The sequence below is a fragment of the Engraulis encrasicolus genome, chromosome 3, assembly GCF_034702125.1.
Source record: "Engraulis encrasicolus isolate BLACKSEA-1 chromosome 3, IST_EnEncr_1.0, whole genome shotgun sequence".
Classification (NCBI taxonomy): domain Eukaryota; kingdom Metazoa; phylum Chordata; class Actinopteri; order Clupeiformes; family Engraulidae; genus Engraulis; species Engraulis encrasicolus.
In genome coordinates this window covers 24,562,776-24,589,251 of record NC_085859.1, presented here as the reverse complement: position 1 = coordinate 24,589,251, position 26,476 = coordinate 24,562,776, and the positions used below count along the sequence as shown (strand labels likewise).

Here is a 26,476-nt window from a genome sequence, read left to right as displayed (position 1 = left end):
ATATTTAACTGCTTTTAATTGAACTGCTGTGAAGCCCGTAGACAAGTAATGTCTGTGCTCCTGCTCTTCACTATCTGGGGCGTCACGGGAAAGGACTGAGTTCAAAGAAGCAAAGAGAGTCACCATTGTATCTCAGATGTGGAATATTTATTTTGCTGCTTTTATTTACAGAAGAGCCAAACTAACATTTTGACGTTACCATGTCTTCATCAGGGTCAAATTGTTGTTTGGCACTGCTCTAAATAAAAGCAGAAAACAACCTTCCACATCTGAGATGCTCCGGTGTCTCTCTTTCCTTCTGTACTGAAGCCTGTCTGTGTGCATTCAAAGCATTATGTTCCGCGATGAATGTAAAACAGCAGTTGTCTTCAGTGAAATATGTTGTAGGCCTACACCTGTACAGTTTAGGTGCAACATTCCTCCGAGACATGCAGAGAGAGACATACATTTACAAGTGTATTCATTGCCAATGTGGTGCCTGTGAGAGATGATCTATCTGTAGGCCTATGTCTGTCTATTGTTAATTTAGTTTAGTTTATTTAGTTTACACACACACACACACACACACACACACACACACACACACACACACACACACACACACACACACACACACACACACACACACACACACACACACACACACACACACACACACACACACACTAAAATGGCATACAGTGTGAGTCATATTTTAAAAAACACATGATTAATGTTGACAAGACTGGTTGGTTAATATCCATTTTTTCACACCCCTTGAGAAGGCCTGATAATCAGTAATACTTTTTAGGTTACTGGGTAGACTATTCCATGTTTTGGTTGCCCTGAAAGAGAAGGCTATATAAGGTTGGAGCAGGTTCACACACTAAACAAGACACTTGCTTAGTGTGCGAACCTGCTCCTACCTTATATTTCACTTCTTTTGGGTCCACGCACCTAGTTAATTTTTGCAACATCTAGAGCGCAACTATACCCTTACCTCCTGAAAGAGAAGGCTGACTGAGCAAAAGCAGTTCGTTCGTCGGATTGGGAGACTACAATCACCCCTAATGGTGGATCTGGGGTTAGTATCTATACCTATCTATTTGAGTTGCTACAGTACCAGCACTCTCTTGCTGCCATCTGTCTAAATGGCTCTAGCTCTGAATCTTGGGTGTCCAGTTCATAACTCCCCCAACGTGATGTCATGCACTGCTTTATGGGAGAAGAATAACTGACACTAAATAAAAAACTATGGAAAATAATTTCAAGGTGTATTAGACTACTGACAAGAAAGTGGTAGAAATCCATTATCATTTAACCTGCACCACAACCTTTAAGAGTGACAGGAAAGGGCAGAGTTTTACTACACACCATGCTTGTTTTCATATTTCAATAAATACAAGATTTCTCGGCCTACTGTGGCCTAACGGTAGGGCACTCACCTACTATTCGGCCGACCCAGGTTCGATTCCTGGCCCGGGTCCTTTGCTGGCCCTTCCCCGTCTCTCTCTCCCCACTCGCTTCCTGTCAAAGTCTTTTCTGTGCCATCATAAATAAAGTCAAAAAGACCAAAAAAATATCTGAAAAGAAAAACAACAACAAGAAGATTTCTTGATAAATATGATTAATGATGTAAGGAAAGCAATTGTGCAACCAGTTTGATTTGTCGGGGATGTGAAGGCTTGTAACACTTTATTTTACAGTGTAATTAATCAGCATTCTATTGTACTTACACTGTAAATACATCATCCTAACTCTAACCATAAGCACATTATTATACTGTTCCACATTATACATTAAACATGTTTGTTTCACTGTGCCTAATCAACTAAGCAGGGACAGCAATATGAAGTCTAACCAGAGATTATTTTCAAAGAATGAGTTTTCCTCATAACAAAAACAGAGGCCCCTGCTGTGCTATTATAAAGACAGACCCATATGCTATGTGCAGCTCAAACATCAACAAGCTTCCACAATGGAGGAGCACTGCCTCTAGTGGAGCTAAATGCATTTGATCAAGAAGTACTTGGACCCCAGAACAGAACATTGTTGGTAGGACTCAGACTTTTTTGGTTGACTGGCTTTTCCTGAAGGGTTATGCTCCCGCCTGCTGGACACGTGTGTAGGTTGCAGTCCCAGATGTAGACTGGCGTTATAGTGGAATGGTCGGAAAAAACGGTGGGATAGTCGTTGAAAAGTAGGCTATGTCGTCATTGCATTTTATTTGACACACCATGGCCTTTAAAAAATCTGACCTATTATGGAATGAATATGCCCTTTTTGCCATCTGTTCCTGGGCTGTTCTGCTTCTGATACTACCTAAAGTATTATTACTGGTAGCATAAACATGTCACATGCACATCAAATACTGAACATATTTTAAATAGAAATTTTTTTTATGTTTGGCACCCAATTCATATTTTGGACATGATGCGCAAATCGGAAAGCATTGCACTGAGTAAGGCATTCAATTGAAACTCAGATGTAAGTCACTCAAGTCTGTGATGAAGATAATACCAACTCTCACAGTATGCTATAGTATAAACTCTTCAACATACTCATACAGTAAGTTATGTGCAAACATGAGTATGTGCATGTCCCGTGTGCTCCCCTTAGCGCATGAGCCTGTGATTTTGGAGAGGTGTGTGTATGTGAGAGAGAGAGAGAGGGAGAGCTGTTGCGTGTGAGAAAGAAGTGTTGCCTTGCCTGCATGGGATGCCAAAAATGTTTTCACTGCATTTCCCTGCATTCAACGTTCCTAACCAGGGGAGGGAGTCGTGTTTCATAGCGAGAGAGCTATGCAAGCTGTACTCCAGAGATTGCATTGCACCCCCTTCTCCAGTGGCCGGAAGCGGGATGTGATGTAAAAATCACATTGAAACTTTTTTTTCCCCTCTTCTTGAGTGTGCACATCTCCCGATGTATTGTAAAACAACGAGGAAGACCACTTTACTTGAATATTTTCCGACTTTTCCAACTGGGTTTCGTACCTCGATGCTGCGTCGACTCAGATAAACCACTGTAGGACTCCCGTCAAGATCCCCAAAAACAGGTAATCGATCATATTGACTGCAGGGCCACGGGACGAGTTTGAACAGACAAAAGTTGTTCCTGTGCTGTTGCTGTTGGCTTCTTTGTTACAGTTGGAATAGTCAAACAAAAGAACAGCATGATCTTTGCGAGATCCGCATGAAGTCATGTTGCCGAACTGTCTGTTCCTTTTACACTGTGTTAAGGCGAAGCAACTTCGTGAATATTGAGTTACTAACTTTTGTGAATTTGTGGTTTTATGAGTAAAAGACAGAGCTTTCACGAACGCGGCTGGGCATTCCGACCTGGATGAGTCTGGTTAGGCTACAGCTGCTGTAATTTCAAATGTCTCTTTAGATGCGCTTCGTTTTTGTATGGAATATAACATCACCATTATGAACGCGTCATTGTGGTTAGTAACGTTTTCTTCAGCATTGTTTTCTTGGCACTGGAAGAGTTGGGATTGAAGACGCATGCGAGTGCTAATGCAGAGGGATAACACTGCCACAGTTTGCAATGGTTTATGAGCTTTGAAAAATGCGCTACGCAACAGGACACGTGTTAGCCAGGCAATAACGCCTAAAGTTCACTTTTGATTTCCATAAGTACATGGAGGCGATTTTTGCGCACAGTGCCCGTTAACATTATGCGCGCGCATCTTTAGCGGAGCGCTCAGTTTTGCACTTGCATGTAGGCTACTTCACAGGCCGCAGAGAGGGTTTGTTATGGGACTGTACGTCAAGATGAACTTAATAAACAGCAAGCATTATAACACAATGATAAACGCAATGAGACACAGCAATCAGTTAGGCCTAACTTAACCCATGTTTGAGTTTCAAGAAGCATTTTTTAGTCGAGGTACCTACAACAAATATGAAAGAAATGTTACTGTTGAGAAGCACATGTTGCAATAACTCCTGAGATAACTTACTATGGTGCGCCAAAGAGCTCTTCTGTGTGACTGTATGTATGTATGTGCACATCTGTTGGTGGTTTTTGTTCTGTCTAAATAACCCGTTCGCACTTTTGTGTGCGCCTTTGCTTTCATACGACCATATCTAACCACCTGGCGCCACTCAGCCCAGCTGTGTGAAGCCAACTGCATTTGTGTCATGTGAGTGCATGAGTTGAGCTTCTTTAGCACAGTGGTTCTCTACAAGCCTAAAGGTTTGTTGGTCGTTTTCACCTGACGAAAGAACTCGCCTCTAAATGTAGGCTTGTGTCTTATTGCGTGGTGATCTAGTAGGTGAAGTAGCCTCCTCTATAATGAGTGCAATACAATGTATTAAACTGTTACAGTAAGTAATTTTGTGCTTGATGATGTTAATTTTGAAACCAGCAAGGTATAGACTGCTCACATTCAGCACATGAATCAACAGAGATACCTGAGGGATTTTTGAATAGGAGGCGTGGCATATAATTGGTGTGCCATAATTGGCACAAGAAATAATGTGGGGAATCTGTACACTGGGTATAGGCTTGAGAGACACCTGAGAGATTCATTTTGTAAAATTCCAGAGAGGAGTGTACAGACATTGCTGACAATGACCAAGGTCAAGGTTTTCTTAGTTTTTGTGCTGACATGGGTCTGGAGACTCTGAAGATGACATGGTGTGGCTAGGAAAGCAGTGATAAGACATGCAGTAGGCCTATGCTGTGCAAACATTACTTAGTTTTTGTCAAGGCTATTTATTTACACTTGGTTAATAGTGTGTGAGTGTTGACCGTCCTGGCCCACCATCTTGAAGTTGTCGAATGCTGTGCAAATAACTGTTACTAATGTGCTTGGATACATCAGAATTTTAATACATCTCCGAGTCTTTTGCCCCATCCTAGAAGGTATTTACAAGTGGCAGTGACTCATCTGAAGTAGAACAGGACTTGCTTACACACGGTAAAACATTGCAAGCCCATTAAACATAAGAAAGTGAGTTGCCCTGCTGCCTTAAGTTTGTAAGTTAATCAATTCAACTCAAGTTCATCAACTCAAGACTTTACTCAACTCAAGGCTTTTTCAAGTTGCCAACTTTCAAGTTGCCAACTTACAAACTTGATGCAACTGGGCAACTTACTTTTTAACGTTTCACTGACTGCAATCACCTCATTCGTGCACAAATAACAATGCATTCTGGTTAAATAAATGCATTGAAATGGCAAAGTACACTTACGCACTGGGCAGAATGTACAACAATGCGCAGTCACGAACGCGGCCAATGTTTTATAGTGCAGCTAGAATGAAGAGCCAGAGTCTATGGTGGAGTTGGGAATGACATGCAAAGGACATGGCAGTGGTACAACACAGAAACATACAGATGTTCACCTGGGGAGAGAGTACAAGCACTTCCATGTATTCCCACAAGATAAGACCAGGAGTGCTTTTCACAAGCAGCACGCTGGAATGTGTTGTGGTAGAGAAAGGAACTCTTCTAGAAAAGTAGGCCTACTTTTTATAATTGGTAGACTACCAGAGTATAGCGTAGAGAAGAGACACTGTGCTTCATTCAGTGGTGTAGTCTACGTAGAATGCAGGTATACGCAGTATACCCACTTCAAAATGTCAGGGATTTCTGTATACCCACTTAAAATTGATTTATCCATTATTTAGAATAGCACAAATATATACAGTATACCCCCCTCAAAAAAGTGCTCAAATATACAGTATACCCACCACAAAAAGTAGACTACAGCACTGGCTTCATTCATCTGCAAATTCAGGAATTAAAGACTCAAATTAAGGGATTACTGTAAATGCACAATGCCTTCATTTTCTCTCAAAATCTACTCAAATTTTTCATCAAGCAAATGTTGAAGGCATGTGAACAGCTCACCTTAACTGCAGGTATGGTTGCTACTGTTGTAGCTTTGAAAGCAAACGCTACCTTTGGGCATGTTATCACTTATGGCAAACTTGAGCAATACATCAAACCAGCTTCTCTTGAGATTAAGTTTGCTTTTCGTCTTTTCACTTGACTTTGAGGTCTCTATCTCATGTCAACATGGACGATAAAGATGTCAAAGCATTCTTTGAATTCTTTACATTCATAGGTAGGCCACTGCTGGCTGACTGATGTCAGTGGTGTCCAAATCAGGTCAAAACAAATACCGGTACTTCATCATTATGATGACAGACACTATATCCTGAAATATTGCATTTCAACATTGGCTACTGCTTGTCTCAGTGATGAAGCATTTGTGCAATTATGAACATTTATGAACTGTATAATTTGAACTAATATGACTGTTAAGTTTGTGATTCCAAAAACAATTGCAAAAACAAAAAAGCAAAGCCTCTCAGGTTTGCGAACCTGGACCAAAATATGAGCACTCGTAACCAATTAGCATTGTGTGCTTTGACAGTATGAAACAGAACAGTGGTAATTTGATGGGTCGCTAAGCTAAAAATATGCTCAGCCTAAAGCTACACTGAAAATATATCCCAGAGGCCTACTGCATTTTAAAGTCAACTCGAAAGCTTTCATTTGCCATTTCAGACCAGACCAGTTACATAGAGCAGCATTTCCCAACCTTTTTTGTTCCTCGTACCCCCTAAGCTTTTTGTCATACTATGAGTATTCCCGAAGACATGTTCTATATGTTTTCCTGTATTTCAGTGGTTCTCAAACTTGTTTATTTGAACAAATGCCCCCTTGACCTCCACATTAGCCAGTCGACCCCCCCACCCCCAGACACACCTTTAATTGAAAAATACATTTGACAAATGAGTGCCTCCCCTATCAGCTGTCTCCTTCTCAAAGCCCCCACGGGCTCGTTAAAGCCCCATGCTCTAGAGACCAGGGTGAGACACGCTACTCTATTCCAATTTGAACACAGCTTGGGAAAACCCTTGCTGCTTTGCACAATCGATCCGATCTGAAAGACAATATGGATTCTTCCCCATAAGAGGGGTCCTGAGCGAGTAAGCCAATCAGAGCAGGCAGGGTTGGACAAATGGAAGCTTGCAGTTTGTTTGAATAGATACAACTGAAACGATTGGCTATGGGCTATGTATACGCCAAGTTATACATTCTTATTATATGGTTGTGACGTCATCTGTCGAATGCTCCATTCATTTCAACGGGGCTCCCCAACGTTCGGACGTCTGTTATTTTTCGATAACGGACGGGTTGGTCTATAACAGACCGCTGTCAATGGCAACAAGACTTTTCACTGCTAAAGCGACTTTTCAACAAGACTCTAATCAGCTGCTGTGATAGACAGCACCCGTTGTCCTGGCTACCGCTGTCAATGGCAACAAGACGTTCACTGCTAAAGCCACTGGCTTGTATACAAGTCAGTGGCTAAAGCGAATGTTTCATATCACTCCGCAGGGGGTCCGGTCTTTTGTCACTCTAATCAGCTGCTGTGATAGACAACACCTGTTGTCCTGGCTAGCCTACCTAGCTGTTGCCTAGCGGTGTTCCACAACGGCACTGTTTTGTTTTGCGCAGCAATAATCTTAACATTAAATAGGTCTAAAGAAATGGCCCCGCATGTGTGAATCATTTAAGTATATCCATATAATAAGCGGGTTAACTTTCGGCGAGTCGGTCGCTTTGTGGAATAGCAGCACTTCAGAGAGAACAAGACCCCTCCGCTCCGCGTCGGGGTCTAAAGATTCTCTCTGTCGTGCTGCTATTCCACGGTAGCGACCTTCTCGCCGAACGTTAACCCTTACGTAATGCTCAATAAACGCCCATTGGTAATAACCTCTCCTACGAGAAATTGCATAGGTAGCCTCCAGACTCTGACATACCCCCTGCAATGTGCATTTACTGTCAATGTGTACCCCTGGTTGTGAACCACATCACGTTGAGCACATTTTGTTTGTTCTCCTTCCTAACTCAAGTTTACGCCAGCACCTCTTATTCATCATCCTAGCTGATGACAGCGGGCCGTCAAAGTTACACTGAACAGGAAATCTAAAAGCATTTGCGCCCACCATAGCAACCCACAGGAAAGCATCTAGCTTGGTGAATATTCAGCATAATAATGATCTTACAAATGAATTGCTGTGTCGACTACTGTACATCATCACTTGGATTTGGTCATTTACATTTTCATTGGTTTGTCAGTATAATATTTGCTAAGGGTATATTGCCAACATGCTGGGATATATAGCCATGCATGCTGCTGATATTGATGATTCTTTTTTTCTGTTTCGGTGCCTGACTTCGGTGCCTCACTGTGTGTGTGTGTGTGTGTGTGTGCGTGCGCGCATTTGTCAAAGGCAGAGGGCAAGAGGTCACAAGCTCAGCTGTACCAGGGTCTTCATTTTGGGAGGGGGAGGGAGGCGTATTTGGGGGTTTGCAGGTCAGTAAGGGTGTTGGTTGAAGACGTCAAAGGAGGTGTGTGTGTGTGTGTGTGTGTGTGTGTGTGTGTGCGTGCGTGCGTGCGTGTTTGTGTGTGTGTGTGTGTGTGTGTGTGTGTGTGTACGTGCGTGCATGCATGCGTGTTTGTGTGTGTGTGTGTGTGTGTGTGTGTGTGTGTGTGTGTTTGTATGTATGTGCGTGTGGGGGATAGGAGGTTTGAGTAGGGATGTTTCGGGTGTGTGGGCAGGCAGGGCGATGATATGGAAGGAGAGATGGTTGTGGTTGGTGGTGTTGGGGGAGAGGAGGGCCGGGTAGGGGTGTTTGGGGGTGTAGGCAGGCAGAGTGGTGGTATTGTGATGAGAGCTTAAAGCCTCAGTGAGTAACTTGGGAGTATGAAGGGGTAGTTGATGGGTGGATGGAGATGTGTGTGGATGTTTGGGGTGGTGGGGGGGACAGTAGATGGGCTTGTTGAGTCTGGATAGTATAGGTAAACAGTTCTGCTGCTGCCACTGCTAGTGCTGAATTTCCCACAGCTCTCACTCTTCCCCAACGTAGCGTTAGAAACGTATGAGTTGTAGTGAGGGGTTCTATTGGAAAGGTTTAGGGTGGGGTGCAGTTTGTTGTTGGTTGAGAAACTTTGGGGTGGGGTGAAACTTGGGGGTTTGTTGCTAGCAAGGCTTTAAATGAACACCAGCCAACTGGCCAAATGCTGGGATTTGAATTTGACTGGTAGAAAAGGCCAACTTCCTAGCTACTTTGACTCATAAGGGAGAGTGTGTTTGGCTAGTAAGATCAAAATCTATTTAGCCATTTTGGCCGGAGATGAAAAAAGTTAATTTAGAGCTGCTAGTGTTATGTTGCTAGCTCAGAGCTGTCATTCCTCAACCAGGCACCCTATGGTCTGAGCACATGCTTGGTCTGCGTCCTGTCTGTGTCAGCGGGGGATTGTAGCAGTAGTCTACACTGCACAGCGAGTCTCGGCCCTCTCCTCTACCTCTGGTCAGTCAGCAGGCCCCGGTGGAAATGACATAAGTGCCGGTTTCCCCAGCGCACATTTGGTTTTTGAGTTATCAGAGAAGTCTCTTGGCACGTCACGCCAAAAAAACCCAAAGCCCCGAGCACTCTGGGGCCTGCTGTACAGGACGATGGATGATGGGTTGTTTGCTTCTTTTTATGTTCTTTTAGTTTTTTTCCCTCTGGCTTAGTGTGTTTATCACTTTTGGTATTGTTTTTTTCAAACTCACATGTTCACTTTTCCGGTTCACTCCTCCAGCTTAGTGTTGTCTTTCACTTGTGTTACTTAATACATTTGCAAGAATTCAACACAAGGAATAAGGAAACGTTGAAAATCAGTAATTTGTTGCTTATGGTGAAAGTGTGGCAAGCTACCAAATACTGTACCATTTACAACCATATCGGCCTGCATTTATGAAAGAATCACTTTTATTGGCCACAGGCAAGTAGACTTGCATGTATGTACAAGGAATGCGACACAGGCAGAAGTTAGCTATGTATGCACATCCAGTATAACATTTTTACAACATACAATGAAATAAATACAATACGCTTTCTCCTACTTCTCCCACCACCCCTCCACTGTTTGCGCCATGTGAGTGGATTTGAGAAGATATGATTATACATTTTAAAAATAAGCATGGTTTAAATTAACAGAATTTAGTGTCCAGGCTGCCTACCTTTTGCAAGTTAATCAAACTACCTGTTGGTATTTGAAATTACCACAACTTATTATTTCAAGCTAGGTCAACTTACAAAAGTTTGGCAGCCCGGACACTAACTTAGTTTAAACCATGTTTTTTACAGTGTAGTAGGCAAAGTAGAATTAGGCCTAATGTATATAGGCTGTACAAATTTCTCGAGTTGAGTTAACTTACAAACTCAAGGCAGCAGTTTTTGTTTTAACTGGCTGCAATGTTTCACAGTGTAACATTTAATACAACCATGGGTGCTGCTAGGGGGGCAAAGGTGTCACAGATTCTAAGGGCCCAAGCACTGACAGCAATTACAGGGGCCCTTAAGGGGGCCGAAAATTAGAATCTTTCATGGGGCCCAAAATGTCTGGCGGCGCCTCTGAATACAACAAATACAATAGACAACTTCCTCCTCTTCATTTCCTCCCCCTCTTCCCTCCGAAGTCCAATATGCAACAGTTTACATCAGTGGTGGGCATAGTTTCATTTTTAAAACCTAGAGTCATCTCACTGTCAAAATGTAATCAATTGATTCTGGAGGTTAAAATGTATTTTTCAGAATATGCGTGCCGCCTAAATAGTGACAGAAAGCAAGTCGTCAGGAACGGGATGTCACCAGCGGCTCAACTCATGTCTCCAAAATGCATCACTGATTTCTTGAGAAAGCTGTTCTACAACAATCAACACAATAGACAACAGATAGACTTTCTCCTTCCTCTCAAGCTTCTTCCTCTCTTCGACCCCGAGCCCCACCCCCATCCTTCAGAGCTGCACTGTAAAACTCCCTGCGCCATGGGAGTGAAAGCGTGTAATTGTACTGTAGTTGGGGTAACTGGCAATCAGGCATACAGGGCATTTTCCCGTTGGGCCGATCGGTCCCTATAGGCCGATACTGTTTGTTTTTAATTGTTTGTTTTTTTCTTATCGACTGTCCCACAGTTTAGAGGGGGTGGCCCATTGGTCCATCTTCAAAACCATATAGACAATGGACTGAGTCAAACAGGATATGGTACGAAAGCGGCTTGTGTTGCATGTGTGAGGGGCCGGTGTGAGTGAAAAATGCCAAAGGGGATTTCGGGTCCCACTCCAGCCCCTGACTGTAGTCCTCAATCGCTCAGCAGCAGCACAGAGCAGCTGGGCCCAGGCCAGCACTTCCCTAGAGGTCCATGTGTTGCACATTGTTTATCATGTTGCATAATAAGGAGATTCAGGGCCAACAGGCTAAGCTAGCATAGCCAGCTAGCCCCGTCCGTTAGCAGCGATGCTTAGCCTGTAGCCTCAAGACTCAGACTCCCCTGGTGTAACCGGCAGGTTGGCCTGGCAGGAGTGGAGTGGAGGGGAGGGAAAGGCTCTTTTGTTTTTGTTTGTCTCCATGACAGGAAAAAGGAGGGCATAGTTTTGGACGGGGAGTGTGGGGGTCATTTGCGTTGCTTAGATACAATTTCATGCATTTTTAATCAATTAGACGTCCGGCTTAATGCTGTGGCAGACGAAGGCATTGAAAAGATGAATGGTCCGGCCACCCTTGTGTGTGTGTGTGTGTGTGTGTGTGTGTGTGCGTGTGCGTGGGTGTGTGTGTGTGTGTGTGTGTATGTGTGTGTGTCCCCGTGTGTGTGTCCGTGTGTGTCCGTGTGCGTGTTTGTGTGTTTCATGAAAGTGGTTTGCTCTTGCTTTGTGCAGATTTTGTGCAGATTTAGGATTTAGTAGCCTCTTTGTGCAGATGAGCACACTGGGCCTGCTCTCTCATTGCTGAAAGGACTCAACTACATCATAACAACATTGCTATGACAATACTGAGAGCCTTAAGTAACAGACCAAGACTTGGTCATTACAATGTTGGTGACAGTGAGGCTATACATAAGCTCTACGCAAAAAAGAGGTTAACTACAATATAAGTAGGCCTACATGAAGGCGAGGCCCCTGCCTCAGCAATGCCTGTGTTTGAAGAGGGTCTGCTCGATGTTCCCAAGATTTTTTCTCTTATTTCAAAGAGTTTTCTCAAGAAACATGTCTGTACTGACAGGTTAGGGCTAAGGATGGTTTTGGCTGGGGTTGTTCAGTAACAGTAACAGCACTAGTTAGCCGTAGCTGATACAAACTGGCTGGGCAGAGTAGACGGAAGGCTCTTTCGTGTTCGTTCTTTGTTCTGGCTATGCGAGCTGATATACTTACCTTGGGCATGCTGCGTCCTGCAATGCAAGTTGAAATACGTCCTCTGTTTGGAATCTGCATTTTTTTCTTTCCCCCTTCTCCCTCCCCCCCTCCCTTACCTCACTTTTTTTTTCCCTTTTCCCTTCTTTTTTTTGGAGCTGGCCTGTGAAAGTGGTGGGTGGGTGGGGTGGTGAGGCTGTGTTTCTGTGCTTGATAAGTGAGGTGGGGGGTGGGGCGGTGACTGGGTTAATATTTATGTGGGCTATGAAATATGTTTAACGATTAATTAGAAATGTTTTTCGCTGGCTGGAGACATAGTTATAGTATGAAAAACGATTTAATTAAAATATGTGCGCGTGTGTGTGTATTTTTGAAGAATGTTTGTGAAGTGTGTTTGTGTGTGCCGTGCCTTGCCTTACTGCTCCTGCGTCCACTTCACCAGTGGTTTTAAAGCATGCATTAGAGACGGACACCCTCCCCCTGGTTTGGTTTGTTGTTGCGTTTTGTTGTCGCGGCTGCATGTGTTTCCTGGCGGGGCCTGGTTGGGCCTGGTTGGGCCCTGCAGGTCACATGGGGGCCCCAGTGAAAGATGAGCAATAGCGCAGGAATCCGATTGCCGAGCTAGCTAACAGGCCTCGGCTTGTGCCCAAAAATGACATAAACCAGCTGCGACTCTTTCTCTCTCTCTCTCTCTCTCTCTCTCTCTCTCTCTCTCTCTCTCTCTCTCTCTCTGCACTGTTACTTATCACCCCTCCAGCCATTCCGCCCATGCTGTTGGTGCTACACCCTATGTGGTCCTACCCCACTACCTTCTCAGACCCACCCCCCCACCCCCCACTCCACCTACATTTGTCTCACTCCCACTTTTCCCCGCCACCGGCCACCCCAAAAATCCAAAATTTCTCAGCAGTGTAACTCGCTTAACCCATTGATGCCGAAAGCACCTGCAAAAAACGCCTGCTGAATGCCTAAGCCCTTGTTGGGAAAGTTGCCCTCAGCCTATAAAAACCTAAATATCTTAGTCTCTGAAGAACATAAAAACATGAAATAAGTTCCATTGAAACCCTAAGACCCACATCTTGAATTAGAAAGTGTTCATGCTGCTGTAACATACCCACATTTGTATTAAAAAAGCTAAAATCTCAAGAGCATGAATGCAGCGTATATGTCGCTACAGGCACCAAAGGACAAACAACATATACGAGTCATCAGGCTAATTTAGCTTCTCTCTTAGCACTGTTAGTCCTCAGCCCTTCACCAACCCCTGCTGCTGCTTCTACACCCCTCCTAGTCACGTCCTGACTCAACCCCACTGCAACACCTTCTCACACGCTTGCCGTGCTCTCACTCTCACTCTCACTCACTCTCACCCCCACTCCAAAAATCAGAAAATACCCAACCTTCTCTGCCTGGAACTCTCGTAGCGTCTCTGTGCAGACAGGCCTGCCATCGGGGCCGTCCACGCACTGCTGAAAAGACTACAGTGGTGTAGTCCACTTTTTTGTGGTGGGTATACTGTATATTTGAGCATTTTTTGAAGTGGGGTATACTGTATATATTTGTACTATTCTAAACAATGGATCAATTTTAAGTGGGTATACTGAAATCCCTGAAATTTTGAAGTGAATATACTCCGTATACCTGCGTTCTACGTAGACTACACCCCTGCTGAAAAGACTACATTATTACAACTACATCATAAAAGCATTGCTATAACATCACAGAGAGCTGTAGCCTCTTCCTGCAGATGGGGTGGCCGGCGGGCCTATTCACTATTTGCTGAAAATACTCAACTACATCATAACAACATTGCTATGACTGTACTGAAAGCCTTAAGTAACAGATTAAGACATAGCCATTACAATTTTGGTGACAGTAAGGTTATAACATAGGCTCTGCGCTAAGGGGTTAAGTAACAGATCAAGTATTGATTTTCCGAAAGGACAAATAAATAATCTATCTATCTATCTATCTATCTATCTATCTATCTATCTATCTATCTATCTATCTATCTATCTATCTATCTATCTATCTATCTATCTATCTATCTATCTATCTATCTATCTATCTATCTATCTATCTATCTATCTATCTATCTATCTACAATTTTGGTGACAGTAAGGTTGCAACGTCGTTGTTGCACAACAGCTCTCCCTGCACTGTTACTTGTCAACCCCCCACAACCCCCCCTCACCAACTTCTCAGATGCACACCCCCCCACCACCACCACCACCCCTTATGCCTTCTGATCTGTACCCCCACCTCCCACACCTTCCCCTTCTCCTTTGCCCCATTCCATTCCACATTCTGTCACTCATAACTCTTTTGGCCGCCTCCAGGCACTGGTACTTTTTCTTGACATTCGACTTATACGTGTTCGTTTATACGCCAATGAATCCACTGTACCTAATGAGGTAGAGCAGTGGTGCTCAAACTGTGGTACGCGTACCACTGGTGGTACTTGAGACATCTCTGGTGGTACTTGGAATGCCATTATGAACCTCTCCTGTATTGACTGGCAAAAGTGAATATGGAGGCCTTTACTGTGATATTCTAATGTTGATTGTCAAGGTGGTACTCGGAGAGCTCAATATTTTCTCAGGGGGTACTTCATACAAAAAGTTTGAGAACTACTGAGGTAGAGTGTAAGAGTGCTTCTATGTTTCCTGTATACACCTAATATCACCCCAAACTCATTACTCCCTCTCCTTCTTGACCCCCCACCCCCCCTGTATACACCTAATATCACCCCAAACTCATTACTCCCTCTCCTTCTTGACAACCCCCCCCCCCCCCCCACACACACACACACACATGCACACACACCATCCCCTCTCTGCCAACTTTCACTCTCATTTTGAACACCAAAACTGTTAAATTCTGTCCTGCGTTCCTCTGTGCCCTGCGTAACTCTCTCCTGCGTTCCTTAGTAGTGAGAGCGTATGGGCGCCTGACCCCCAGAGGCACTGGGTTATCAGGCCTACCCAGCCAACCAGAGAGAGAGAGAGAGAGAGAGAGAGAGAGAGAGAGAGAGAGAGAGAGAGAGAGAGAGAGAGAGAGAGAGAGAGAGAGAGAGAGTCTGCAGTACTTGTAGTCAGTCAGTCAAAGGGAAAAAAGAGAGAAATGATTGGCGCCACGTGACGAGAGGGATGGAATGAGCGCGCCACTGCTCTTGAAGAAGGGAAAAGGGAACGGGAGGGAGAGAGAGAGAGAGAAAATGGAGAGAAAAACACTCATCAGCAGAAGAGGAATGTGAGGAGATGGGTCTGGGGAATGAGGGGAGGGACAGAGGAGGAGTGCAAGAAAGAAGAGAGAGGGAGAGAGAGAAAGAGAGAGAGGGCTTCAGCCAGAGAGAGAAAGAGAGATAGGGGGATAGATGAAGAGAGAGTCCTCCAGAAGGAGGAGGAGAGGGAGAAAGAGATGGAGAAAGGAGAGCAAGAGGGGGGGATAGAGTAAGAGTCACGGAGAGAGAGAGAGAGAGTGAGAGAGAGAGAGAGGATTTCAGAGAGAGAGAGAGAGAGAGAGGGAGAGAGAGCATTTTGGGGCGCATTCCTCAGTGGGTTGTGTAATAGTTGTGAAGTAATGGGGCATTAGCCCGTGTGTGTGTACACTGCTCATTCATTACGGGCCGCATTGAAAATGACACTCTTTCTCCCTCTCCCTCTTTCCCCTGTCCCCGCGCGGCGCATGCTAGAACAGGGTGTAACTCTTGAGCGTGCCGTGCTCCAAGATGACAATACGCTCAGGGGAATACTCTCTCAACGCTCCAATGGCTACGCCAAAAAAAAAAAAGTTTTTATCTCCGGCATATGTTGGAAATGGAGAGTCCCTAAAAATCGAAGACTTGCACTTACTTGTGCTGCTTTTTTCAAAGTTCTGCTGTTGCCTCTTAATGGTGTGAGTTAAAAATGAGAGTTATCATTCGCTGTGAAAGGATGTAAAAGTGATGTCACTGCAAATTGTGACATCACTGCATTACAAAGAAACATTAGTATTGCATTAAATCTTGGTCACTGCTATTATGTTAACGAAAATGGACGAACACTTCCTGAACACACACAGTGTTCTGCTAAAAGAACATCAAGTTTTGGCAAAGGACGCGCTCAACTTCTTGGAAAAACGAAAGTCTTTGGGTGCGAGATAAAATGTATCAACTTAAGGAAGAAAAATCCGCATTCACAAACTGCGTCTCATTATTTATTTATATTACCACCATGTCCAAAAAGCTAAAATCTGCTAAAAGAACATTACATTACTTAAATACTCTGCTCCACCTTGTGTGCATAGCTGTGGAAGACATGTCATCCTTGAAAGTCTGTACTGTTTGGAAGGGGAAAAAATGAACACAATAAAGTCGGCCTACACAGTACATTTTTGAACGTGTGCATTGAACAGCTAGTTAACAGTGTTGGGCCTACTCTCCGCAGTTTTGAATTAACACTAGAACATGTAGTGTGTGTAAAAAACAGCATAGGTTTCATTGGTTTCATAAACATGGTGCCATCTGTGCCGCAATCAACACTCACAGTGTACTGTTGATTCTAGTCCCAAGGTGTCTAATTCACACTGCAAAAAGTATTGCCTACTAGGACACAATGGGTTCTCATTAGCACACACTGGTCTGTAGCCTGTCTGACCCAATGCTGTTTTCTTTCCCCATCGTGTTGATTCATCTCTCATAGTGTTACTTTAACACCGAACAATTCACCACATACTACCAGGCAGCATTGGATTCATTAGTAGGCCTACATGCTGTTCTGTAGCCTGTCTGTTCATGTACTCTGTACTAGGCATCACAGGCTTCCACACACTCTTCTTTAACCGACTGTCTTTTGGTGCACCCCCATGCCCCCAAAATCCACAGTGTACTAGGCAGCTTTAGTATGCTGTTCTATACTGCCGTGCAAAACAAGAACGCAGTAACTTGAAAATGGTCGAAATTGAGTTTAGATCGGAAATGGGCTTTAAACTACCTCATTTGTCTTGTGTCAAAAAATGGTGGTCCAACATCATCCCGTTTTAGAGAAAAATCATTTTGAAAGTGCAAAAATGACCCACAAAATTTACTGCGGTGTTGGATTAAAGGTTACGTCGTGCAAAACAAAAATGCAGTAAGTCGGTGAGTTACTGCTGCACTTTCCAATGGGAATGGTTTAGGAGTAGACAGTAATATTAGCCAAGAACGCAGTAACTCCTGCACTAACTCCTGCAGTAACTCCATTTTGTGGCAGTAATACCAGCCAAGAGCGCAGTAACTCCGTTTTGTGTGGCAATAAAAAAAACATATATGTTGTTTTTTCTTGTTTTTTTTTGTGTGCATTTAATTTCTATCCTAAAAAAGTATTACAAGGAAGTGTCACCACCACTTTACCGACAACACAGTTGTCGGGCCATATAGGAAACTTTGAAGCCTTTTTTCTCAGTTTGCCAAAATCTGAGTTACTGCGTTCTTTTTTTGTAGGGCAGTATAGCACACAGTGGCTGACCTTTGGTTCACACCAGTGTTTTCCCTTCTCAGTGTTAATAAAAGTGTTAAATTAATACTGCAAAATTTGACTGAGTACCAGGCAGCATACCTGTAGGTTTCATTTAGCACACGTTGTTCAGTAGCCTGTGCGCAGGCTTGCTGACCTTTTTGGTGCACCCCAATGCTGTTTCCTCTTGTTTTCTTTTTCTCTGTGTTGTTTTCTCAAGAGTTGATTCTACTTAAATGAACTCTGGAAAATGTACGCTGAACTATGCAGCATTAAAGCTTCATTCTCACAGGCTGTTCTTTAGTCCCGTGTGGCTGACCCTTGGTGCAACCCCCCAATTCTGTTTTCTCCCGGCACCCATATCTTTCTGTCAGAGTATTCCTCTTGCAAAGCCTTGTGCTTTGCTCTGCTATACTGTACATTAGTGTTTCTCAATGGGGGCTCTTCCAGGGGCCGTTGGGGGACTGCAGGCATTGGGGGGCGTCGAGAAGGATACAGCTGAGAGGGGTGGTGCTGAGTTGCCATTGGGGGGGCATTAGTCCGTTTTTTACTGTAATGCTATGGGGGCATTGGCAGGCTTATGACGATATCAGGGAGGCGTTGGGAGGCCTACGATAAGGGCCAGGGGGTGTTCATTCAAAAAAGGTTGAGAACCACAGCTCTACATACACAGCTCTAGCAGGAGCCCCAGGGGACTTGTAAGGAGTAAGAGGCAATGAAAACCAGAGACGTGAGGTGAGAGAGAGAGAGAGAGAGAAGGAGAGAGAAGGAGAGAGAGAGAGAGAGAGAGAGAGAGAGAGAGAGAGAGAGAGAGAAGGAGAGAGAGAGGGGGTGGGGTACGTGAAAAAAGAAAAGGAGAGGGTGAGTGGGTGAGGAAAAGAGAAGAGTGTACAGTCGAAGAAACAATAAGAAGGAAGGTGAAAGTGAAAGAATGGAGGTAGGTTTCTTCTTGACAGCGAGGGCTGACAGTGAGAGGAGGCATGAGAATTAAGAGCATTGGAGGCAGGAGATGTGTTTGTGTGTGTGTGTGTGTGTGTGTGTGGGGCAGTGATGAGAGAGTTGGGGGTGGGTGGTGGGGGTTGAAATAACGAAAAGAGATTGCAGAGCGAAGATGACTGAGCCAAGAGGAGGGGGAAGAAGTTATGCAATAAGAAATGCTACGCTGTACGGTGAGGCGAGCGAACATTATTTGTTTAGGGCTCCCATGTAAAACCGCAGGGGTGGTACTAAAGCATGTCTAAACAGAGTCAGTAACAGATGCAGGCCACTAATACATGTAGATGCCCATCTATGTATAAGTGACTTATATTAAGCAAAATCAAGGACCTATTTGGTCCTTATTACGTTTTTATCAATAAAAAAGGCCTTGTTAGTGATGTAAAAGAAGCTTGTGAATGCACACATAACAAATTGATTTCGTAATGAGATGATTTTATTAAGAACAATGTTTTATGCTTCTCATCTTTTTTCACACACCACTGGTGTGCTTGCGGCAGTTGCTTTAAGTCGGTCGTTTGATTGTGAGATTATTGAACCCCTCACAGTTGGCCATGAATGTGTGAGCCTAGTTGAGGAAAGGGCGATACGGTTTGTTCTGGAACGTTCTCACAGCGTTCTCCTCAGTGTTCTCCTCAGCGTTTTCCTCAGGTTTGTTTTGCTGTCATAGTAAAAAGGGGTGGGGTTGTGGTGTGTGGTGTTGTGATGTGGGGTGGGGTGGGGGGTATCACACAGCTTGCCTCGCAATGTCAGAATCCAAGCTCCATACTTTGAGTCTGACCAACATTATCTTTTTTACCCCTTCTACCCCCGGTCTTTCTTTCTTTCTTTCTTTCTTTCTTTCTTTCTTTCTTTCTTTCTTTCTTTCTTTCTTTCTTTCTTTCTTTCTTTCTTTCTTTCTTTCAACCTCTCTCTTTCTCTCTCTGCTTCTCTCTCTTTCGCACTTCCCTCCGTATGACTATTTTTTTTTAACTACCCCCTCAGGTTAAAAGTGCACTGCCATTCCAACCGTTTGAAAATGTCAGATAAGCTTGATAACCTACATCAACTGTTATGTTCTCTCTCTCTCTCTCTCTCTCTCTCTCTCTCTCTCTCTCTCTCTCTCTCTCTCTCTCTCTCTCTCTCTCTCTCTCTCTCTCTCTCTCTCTCTCTCTCTCTCTCTCTCCAGAGATGTAGTCTCTGTCCAAGTCTGCTCGCAGACATCCAAGGCTCACCATGCTGTTTACCCTGCTCCTGGTCTTGCAGTCCAGTGCCAATGCTCAGATAGATCCAGGTGAGAGCCAAAGACATTGAGACCTTTCTAATGCACACATGGGACAGCCATGCTTATGTATTGTAGAGTGCATAAGGTGCATAATTCGCAGGTTAAAACAGCAGCTCTTGTACGTATAGACGTATTTTATAACTGTATTTTATTATAAGTAACTAATGAAAAATACAGCAGATCCATATTGTACTTAGTGTATTGTCATTTTAATTCTTAACGTTTGTGCTGTACACTGTGTTGTGACAGACAGCATTGCCAGCACACCACATGGGTGCACCTAGGTATAATAAGCATTGATCATTTAAAATCCCTTATATTAACAAAATAACCAAAGTCTGACCAAGCGTTTGATGGCCTCTCTCACCAGCACACTGCCGATACCCTCTTGGGATGGAGGATGGCAGGATCAGAGATGATGACATCACTGCCTCCAGCCAATGGTATGATACCACTGGACCACAGTTTGCAAGGTAAGGTTTGGGACATTCCTCTATCCTAGTATACTAAAGTAATCCGCCTAGCAGAAAATGTTTAAGCTGGTGTGATGGTCTTGCATTGCTCCGTTAACCCATTGATGCCTAAAGCACCTGCATAAAGGGGTGCTAAATGCCTGAGCCCTTTTTAGGAAAAGCTGCCCTCAGCATATAAAAACCTAAATATCTCAGCTTCTGAAGCACATGAAAATATGCACTGAGTTGCATTTAAACGCTAAGACCCTCATATTTCATTAGAATGTGTTCATTCATCTCAAACAAAGATATTTTTTACTAAAGTTGTCTCAAATCTCATGAGCCTCAATGTTGCGTAATGCAGCTCCAGGCACCAGGGCCAATGTTGCACAACACAACATCAGGCATCAATGGGTTAAAGATAACCAAAAGGATGCAGGGTATGGTCGTCTATCTGGGCTTCTGGACCATCAGTTAGTTTAGAATACAACCAATTAAGCTTAGTATGGAAAGACTGCTATTTTCTAGTATGGTTCTGCATGTATGTTTTTTTCTGATGGGCTGTAATTTTCTGAGGCGATGCAATATTCCTCTGTTGTGGGATTACCCCTAGCAACAGTGGTGTGTGAACGAAGTATCCTTCCTTCCTTTCCTGGCGTTGTTTGGCGTTACCTCCTAATCCTTTGTGTCATGGGGCTTTCGACTTACGCATGTTCCACCTCCTCCAAACTCAGCCCCCTCTTCTTCTTCCTGTCTTTGTCAGTCCCTTCCCCTCTCTCTGTGTCACTCTTGCCTTCTCATGTTTTTCTTTCATTCTGTCCTCCTCCCTCTCCTTTCATTTGTATTCCTTTCTGTATTTTTCTCTCCATTTCAATTCAGTTTATTATAGGGTCCATGTACAATTACAACATAAATTTCATACGTTGTACCAGAGTTAGGCTAATTTGCGTCTGCAGTCCCGGATTTCTCTCTCCATCTCTCCCTCTCTTTCTTTCCTTCCCTCCGCTCTCTCTATCACGTGCTACCTCAATTTTCTTCTCCTCCTCAGGTTTTCTTTCTACTTCTCTTTTCCTTTCTCCCTCTTGTTCCCCCATACTCCCCCATGTTTCCTCCCGTCTGTTTTGATGTTTCCCTCTTTGTTGTTAAATTTTGTCATTACATTACATTGGGCCCTCTGTCTTTCTTTCTTTCTTTCTTTCTTCCTCTCTTTGTTTGTTTGTTTGTTTGTTTGTTTGTTTGTTTCTTTCTTTCTTTCTTTCTTTCTTTCTTTCTTTCTTTCTTTCTTTCTTTCTTTCTTTCTTTCTTCCACTCCATGCCTTCATTGTGACCAAATTTTTCTCTGTGTGTGTCTCTGTCTCTGTCTCTGTCTCTGTCTCTCTCTCTCTCTGTCTCTGTCTCTGTCTCTCTCTCTCTCTCTCTCTCTCTCTCTCTCTCTCTCTCTCTCTCTCTCTCTCTCACTCTCTCACTCTCTCTCTCTCTCTTCACCTACCTCTCTGCTCTGCCATTGTCATCACCTAATAGCCTATGTCCATGTTCGTCTCTGCCAGGCTGAACTTGGAGGAAGGGGACAGCGCAGGGTGCCTGGCGGGGGTCTCTCTCTCTCTCTCCATATTATCAATTTGTCATGCCCTACCTAATCCCTCATGTCCATGTGTGTCTCTGCCAGGTTGAATCGGGAGGAAGGGGACGGTGCGTGGTGCCCGGCGGGCCAGCTGCAGCCCTCAGACGTCCAGTACCTGCAGCTGGACCTGCGCCAGCTGACCTTCCTGACGGTGGTGGGCACGCAGGGCCGCTACGCCCGCAGCTCGGGCAAGGAGTTCGCCCGCTACTACCGCATCGACTACAGCCGCGACGGACATCACTGGATCTCCTGGAAGAACCGCCTCGGCAGCAAGGTAACACGGATGTTATTGGTCCTGTCTTGCACTTTAAAGGAACAGGCTAACCTTTCTCGATTTTCACATATTTGCAGTATTTACAAGTATTACACATGAATGTGTATGTCTTGCATGGGACATAGAGCAACACAGTTTCAATTTCTTTGTGCTACCTGTGCATATGAAGAAACTGACAATGAAGCCAACTTGACTTGTTTTGACATTAGAACGGCGAATGCCTTGGATGTTCTTTGCTTCAAATCTTGTTGACCAAATAGCACCTTTTCAGTACTGAAAAAACACAGCAGCCCTCTCCTTGTGTTTAGTAACATTAACATTAGGAGGATTGGTGGGGTTGGGGGTGGGGGTCAGGTGGAATCGGGGACTATGGAATATGGGATCATGGGACTATACTATAGTAATTGGAAAAGTTGAGTATGTTGTGTAGTTTCATATGAAACAATATTTCATGAACCCCTCCCGCCCACACCACATGAGTAAAAAACTCATACTATTTTTGTAAAGCAACTTTAGAAAAAAAAGGCGTCACGTGCAATGTAATAAAGTATAATGGGTTTAGCAACATGGTAGGTTTGATGTTGGTTTGATCTAGAATGTACCGTGTGAAGGAAAGACTGAAGGGGAATGAAGGACAAAGCTGAGGAAGAGTATCAGAACACAATAAATGATAGTGGAACACTGTAATAGCTGATGAAAAGAGTGCTACACTACTGCAACATTAGTCTTCATGGTAATACATTATGACTTGGCCATTGCCATTATGGTGACAGCAAATGTATAACAGGAAACATGTCTTAAGAGTTTAGGACAACTGCCATGGTAACTCTTCAACAGCCAACTCTAAACAGCCAACTGGGACAGACTGGATGGGAACGGATACTTTGGGTGTTGTATGAGAATATTAAATGATACTGATTGAGTGGTGAGTGCCAACAGCCACTACAGAAATGAGTATGTTCTAGAGTTCAATCATTGATCAAACAGAAATTGTGTGTTTTCATATGATTGGAAGATTGAAGAAAATAGTACAAACCCCAACTCCGGTGAAGTTGGGACGTTTGGTAAACAGTGAATAAAATCAAAATGCTATCATTTTCAAAACATTCAATCTATTCATTAGATGGAGAATAGTGAAAAGACAACATATTAACTGTTAAAACCGAGAAAAAATATTGTTTTGGGGGATTTATGTACTCATTTCTAATTTGATAAATCCAACACGTCTCAAATAAGTTGGGACGGGGATCAGTGAAATTTAGTAAACATCCAAATAAGATAAAACAACAAAGAAGAACATTTCAAAATGAATTGTACTGACGGACAATATAGGTGTCCAGGTATAAGATCATCACAGAGAGGCTGAGTCACTCAGAATTAAAGATGCAAAGGGAATAATTACCATAGTTATTACATACATTTTTGAATTCCCTTTGATTTACCACGATTGAGTGTATATAAGACATATTTTTGTTACTAAAATCATTGTATAGGTTCATGGCATCATGAAATATATATTGGCTGTAGTCTCACTCTAGCACTCCAGGAATTAGAGCTATTGAAAATTGACCATATTAAGAATGCTTAATGCGTGCAAATGATACAGGGGTGTAACATTCTCCTAAGCACCTGAGCTCACTTGAAATAGACCCAGAAGACATGGGAAACTGTCCTTTGCTTACAGAAGTCAGCAGAAGTTGTAGAAGTCCATTCTTTTTGACAATAATAGAGCATTGCACATCCTGTGCTACAGTGAAAATGGACCATCCAACTTGTGTTAGTGCTAGCTTCAAAAGTCAGCCTCCATGATGGCATGCGGCTGCAGTAGTGCATTGGTTAAGATGTTCTCACTCATCTGTAGAGTTAAATACAGTGCTGAATGGTATAAATGGGTTTTAAACAGCACTCATGCATTATATTTTGAAGGGAGATCTTCGACTACTGCCACATAGTAAGGTCAAATTGCATTCTCTACTATGCTTTAACAGTTTGGCTCCATCATAAGGACCGGCAGGTCATAAAATGGTGGGCTTTTGGTCAAGACCTGTCACACTGTAAGCACTATAGAAAGGAAAACATTGCAAAACATGACAAGGAATACACCCACCATTTAAGCTGGTGAAATCATGTCCAAGATAGGAATTAACACTGTTTTTTATATAAAATCATCTCATCGGTTAATGTATTTAACTGTTAAGTGTTGTCTTTTGTTTTGTTTGTAGTCTTCCTCGACATTTGCTGCCATTTATTGTCCCCGTCCCAACTCTTTTGAGACGTGTTGGATTTATCAAATTAGAAATGAGTACATATGTCCCCCAAAACAATATTTTTTCTCGGTTTTAACACTTAATATGTTGTCTTTTCACCGTTCTCCATCTAATGAATAGATTGAATGTTTTGAAAATGATAGCATTTTGATTTAATTCACTGTTTACCAAACGTCCCAACTTCACCGGAGTTGGGGCTTGTAATATAACAATAAAATCATATATCGAGAACACACAGTGACCAAAGCACTACTCCTTGAGGTGCCCCAAATTTCCAACATTAGACTATGATTTAGTCCTTAATGTCCATCCTTAAAAAAATACCCTATGTATTTTACCACTGCACAAGACATGATGTCACAAACTAGAAATATCGCCACTTGTGCTAGACAAGCATCACCCTACAGACACATACAAATACAAACTACTATAACAGTGGGATTAAAGCCTTCCTGTTTTCTTAACGGATACTTTGAAAGATTAGACTGAGGGGATGTTAGACCCACACCCAGTGAAGAGTAGCTCCTGAGAGACCTAATTTCGGTAGGCACACAAGCGTCTGGGGTCCGTTTCTCTAGCCAGCCCCTGGTTATCCCATTTAGGCAGATGTTGTTGACAGATCCAACCAAGATAAAAAAAATAATTACTGCAGTAGCCTGCTTTGTTCCCATCTAATATTGTCACGATCAGGACACTAACACATCAAAGAAGCAGAACTTGTCTACCAATGGAGCCAATACAACAGTGATTATAGTAGCTTCTGCAGTGTTCCATCAGTGGAATGCTGCTGTCTAGTCATTGAAAAGCCCTACAAAGGCAAAGGGCAGTAACTACACCAATGTTGAAACTGAGGAAAAAGCCTTCAAAGCAGTGGCATTAGGTTGGATAGTTACTGCAAATTTGGCATAGCAATATCTCTAAAACGAGACACATCTGTTCCATAAGGCTTTCTTTCAAGGTAAAGGAGGCATTATGAAGATCATTTGCTGTCTGAATGTTTTGACAAACTATGTAGTTACTGTACTTTGCCGTTAGCAGTACAGTACTATACTACTACAACTTGACACGATGAATTATGACTTAGTCATTGCCATTCTGGTAACAGCAGATTTATAACAGGGGCCATGTCTTAACGGGTGAAATGGAAAAGTGCTACACAAAGATTCAGACCATCCCCATACCAGATGGAAAGGTTTCCTCATATATACTATGTATAGCCAGCGTAATTAGGGACAGACATGTCAATCAAACAGCTAGGTTAGGTTTCTTTATTAGTCTCCACGAAGGAGAAATTTGCTTTGGAGACAGGGAGGTTGCAGCATCATAAGGAACACATAGAACACATAGGACACATGACACCAACACAGAAAAACAAACAACAGTAAAACAATAGAAGAAAAACAGTGTAGGCCTACATGCTCAGAAGCACTGGATGTCCTAACCCACTGCCCCTGACCCATCCAGTCCATACACGCTCCCCCCCCCACACACACACACACACACACACTCAGTACACCCCCCCCCATACACACACAGCTCCGTACCCCCCCCCCCCCCCCCCCCACACACACACACACACACACCGTCCTACAACCAACCACACCTTCACCCTGCAATAAATAACTAGGTTACATCCATTCCATAGTTTACATTAAAAAAAATAATAATAAAGATAAATAGTAAACACAGGGATACATTCATGTTTACATATCCCCCTCCCAGCTTTTACCCTAGTTTCCATCCCCACCAACACTAGCTACAGAGGTCCATTTTGTCCCACTCAATCTCTCTTATTCCCTGTTTATTCAGTAGCTTGATTGAATGGGGTATAAAGGAATTTTTAAAACGATTATATTTGCACCAAGGGAGTCTGAGCCTCCTCCCAGAGTTCAGAAAGAAGTATTCTCCATTTAGTGCATGATCACCATCCGCTACAATGGCATTCGC

At 43.4% G+C, this 26,476-nt stretch overlaps 1 protein-coding gene across 2 annotated transcripts in view; it reads left to right on the top strand.

Moving 5' to 3' along the window:
• Positions 1-2,770: 2,770 nt before the first annotated feature.
• Positions 2,771-26,476, top strand: part of ddr2l (discoidin domain receptor family, member 2, like) — a 52,399-nt gene continuing 28,693 nt past the window's right edge. The window contains exons 1-4 of one of the 2 annotated variants that reach the window (XM_063195048.1): positions 2,771-3,034; positions 19,820-19,924; positions 20,286-20,388; positions 22,034-22,262. In XM_063195048.1, coding sequence (XP_063051118.1) covers positions 19,867-19,924; positions 20,286-20,388; positions 22,034-22,262 — 390 coding nt within the window. In that variant the 5' untranslated portion in view covers positions 2,771-3,034; positions 19,820-19,866. Of the gene's footprint in view, positions 3,035-18,499; positions 18,593-19,819; positions 19,925-20,285; positions 20,389-22,033; positions 22,263-26,476 lie in introns of those variants that run through there. The other variant, XM_063195050.1, reaches the window with a different exon arrangement.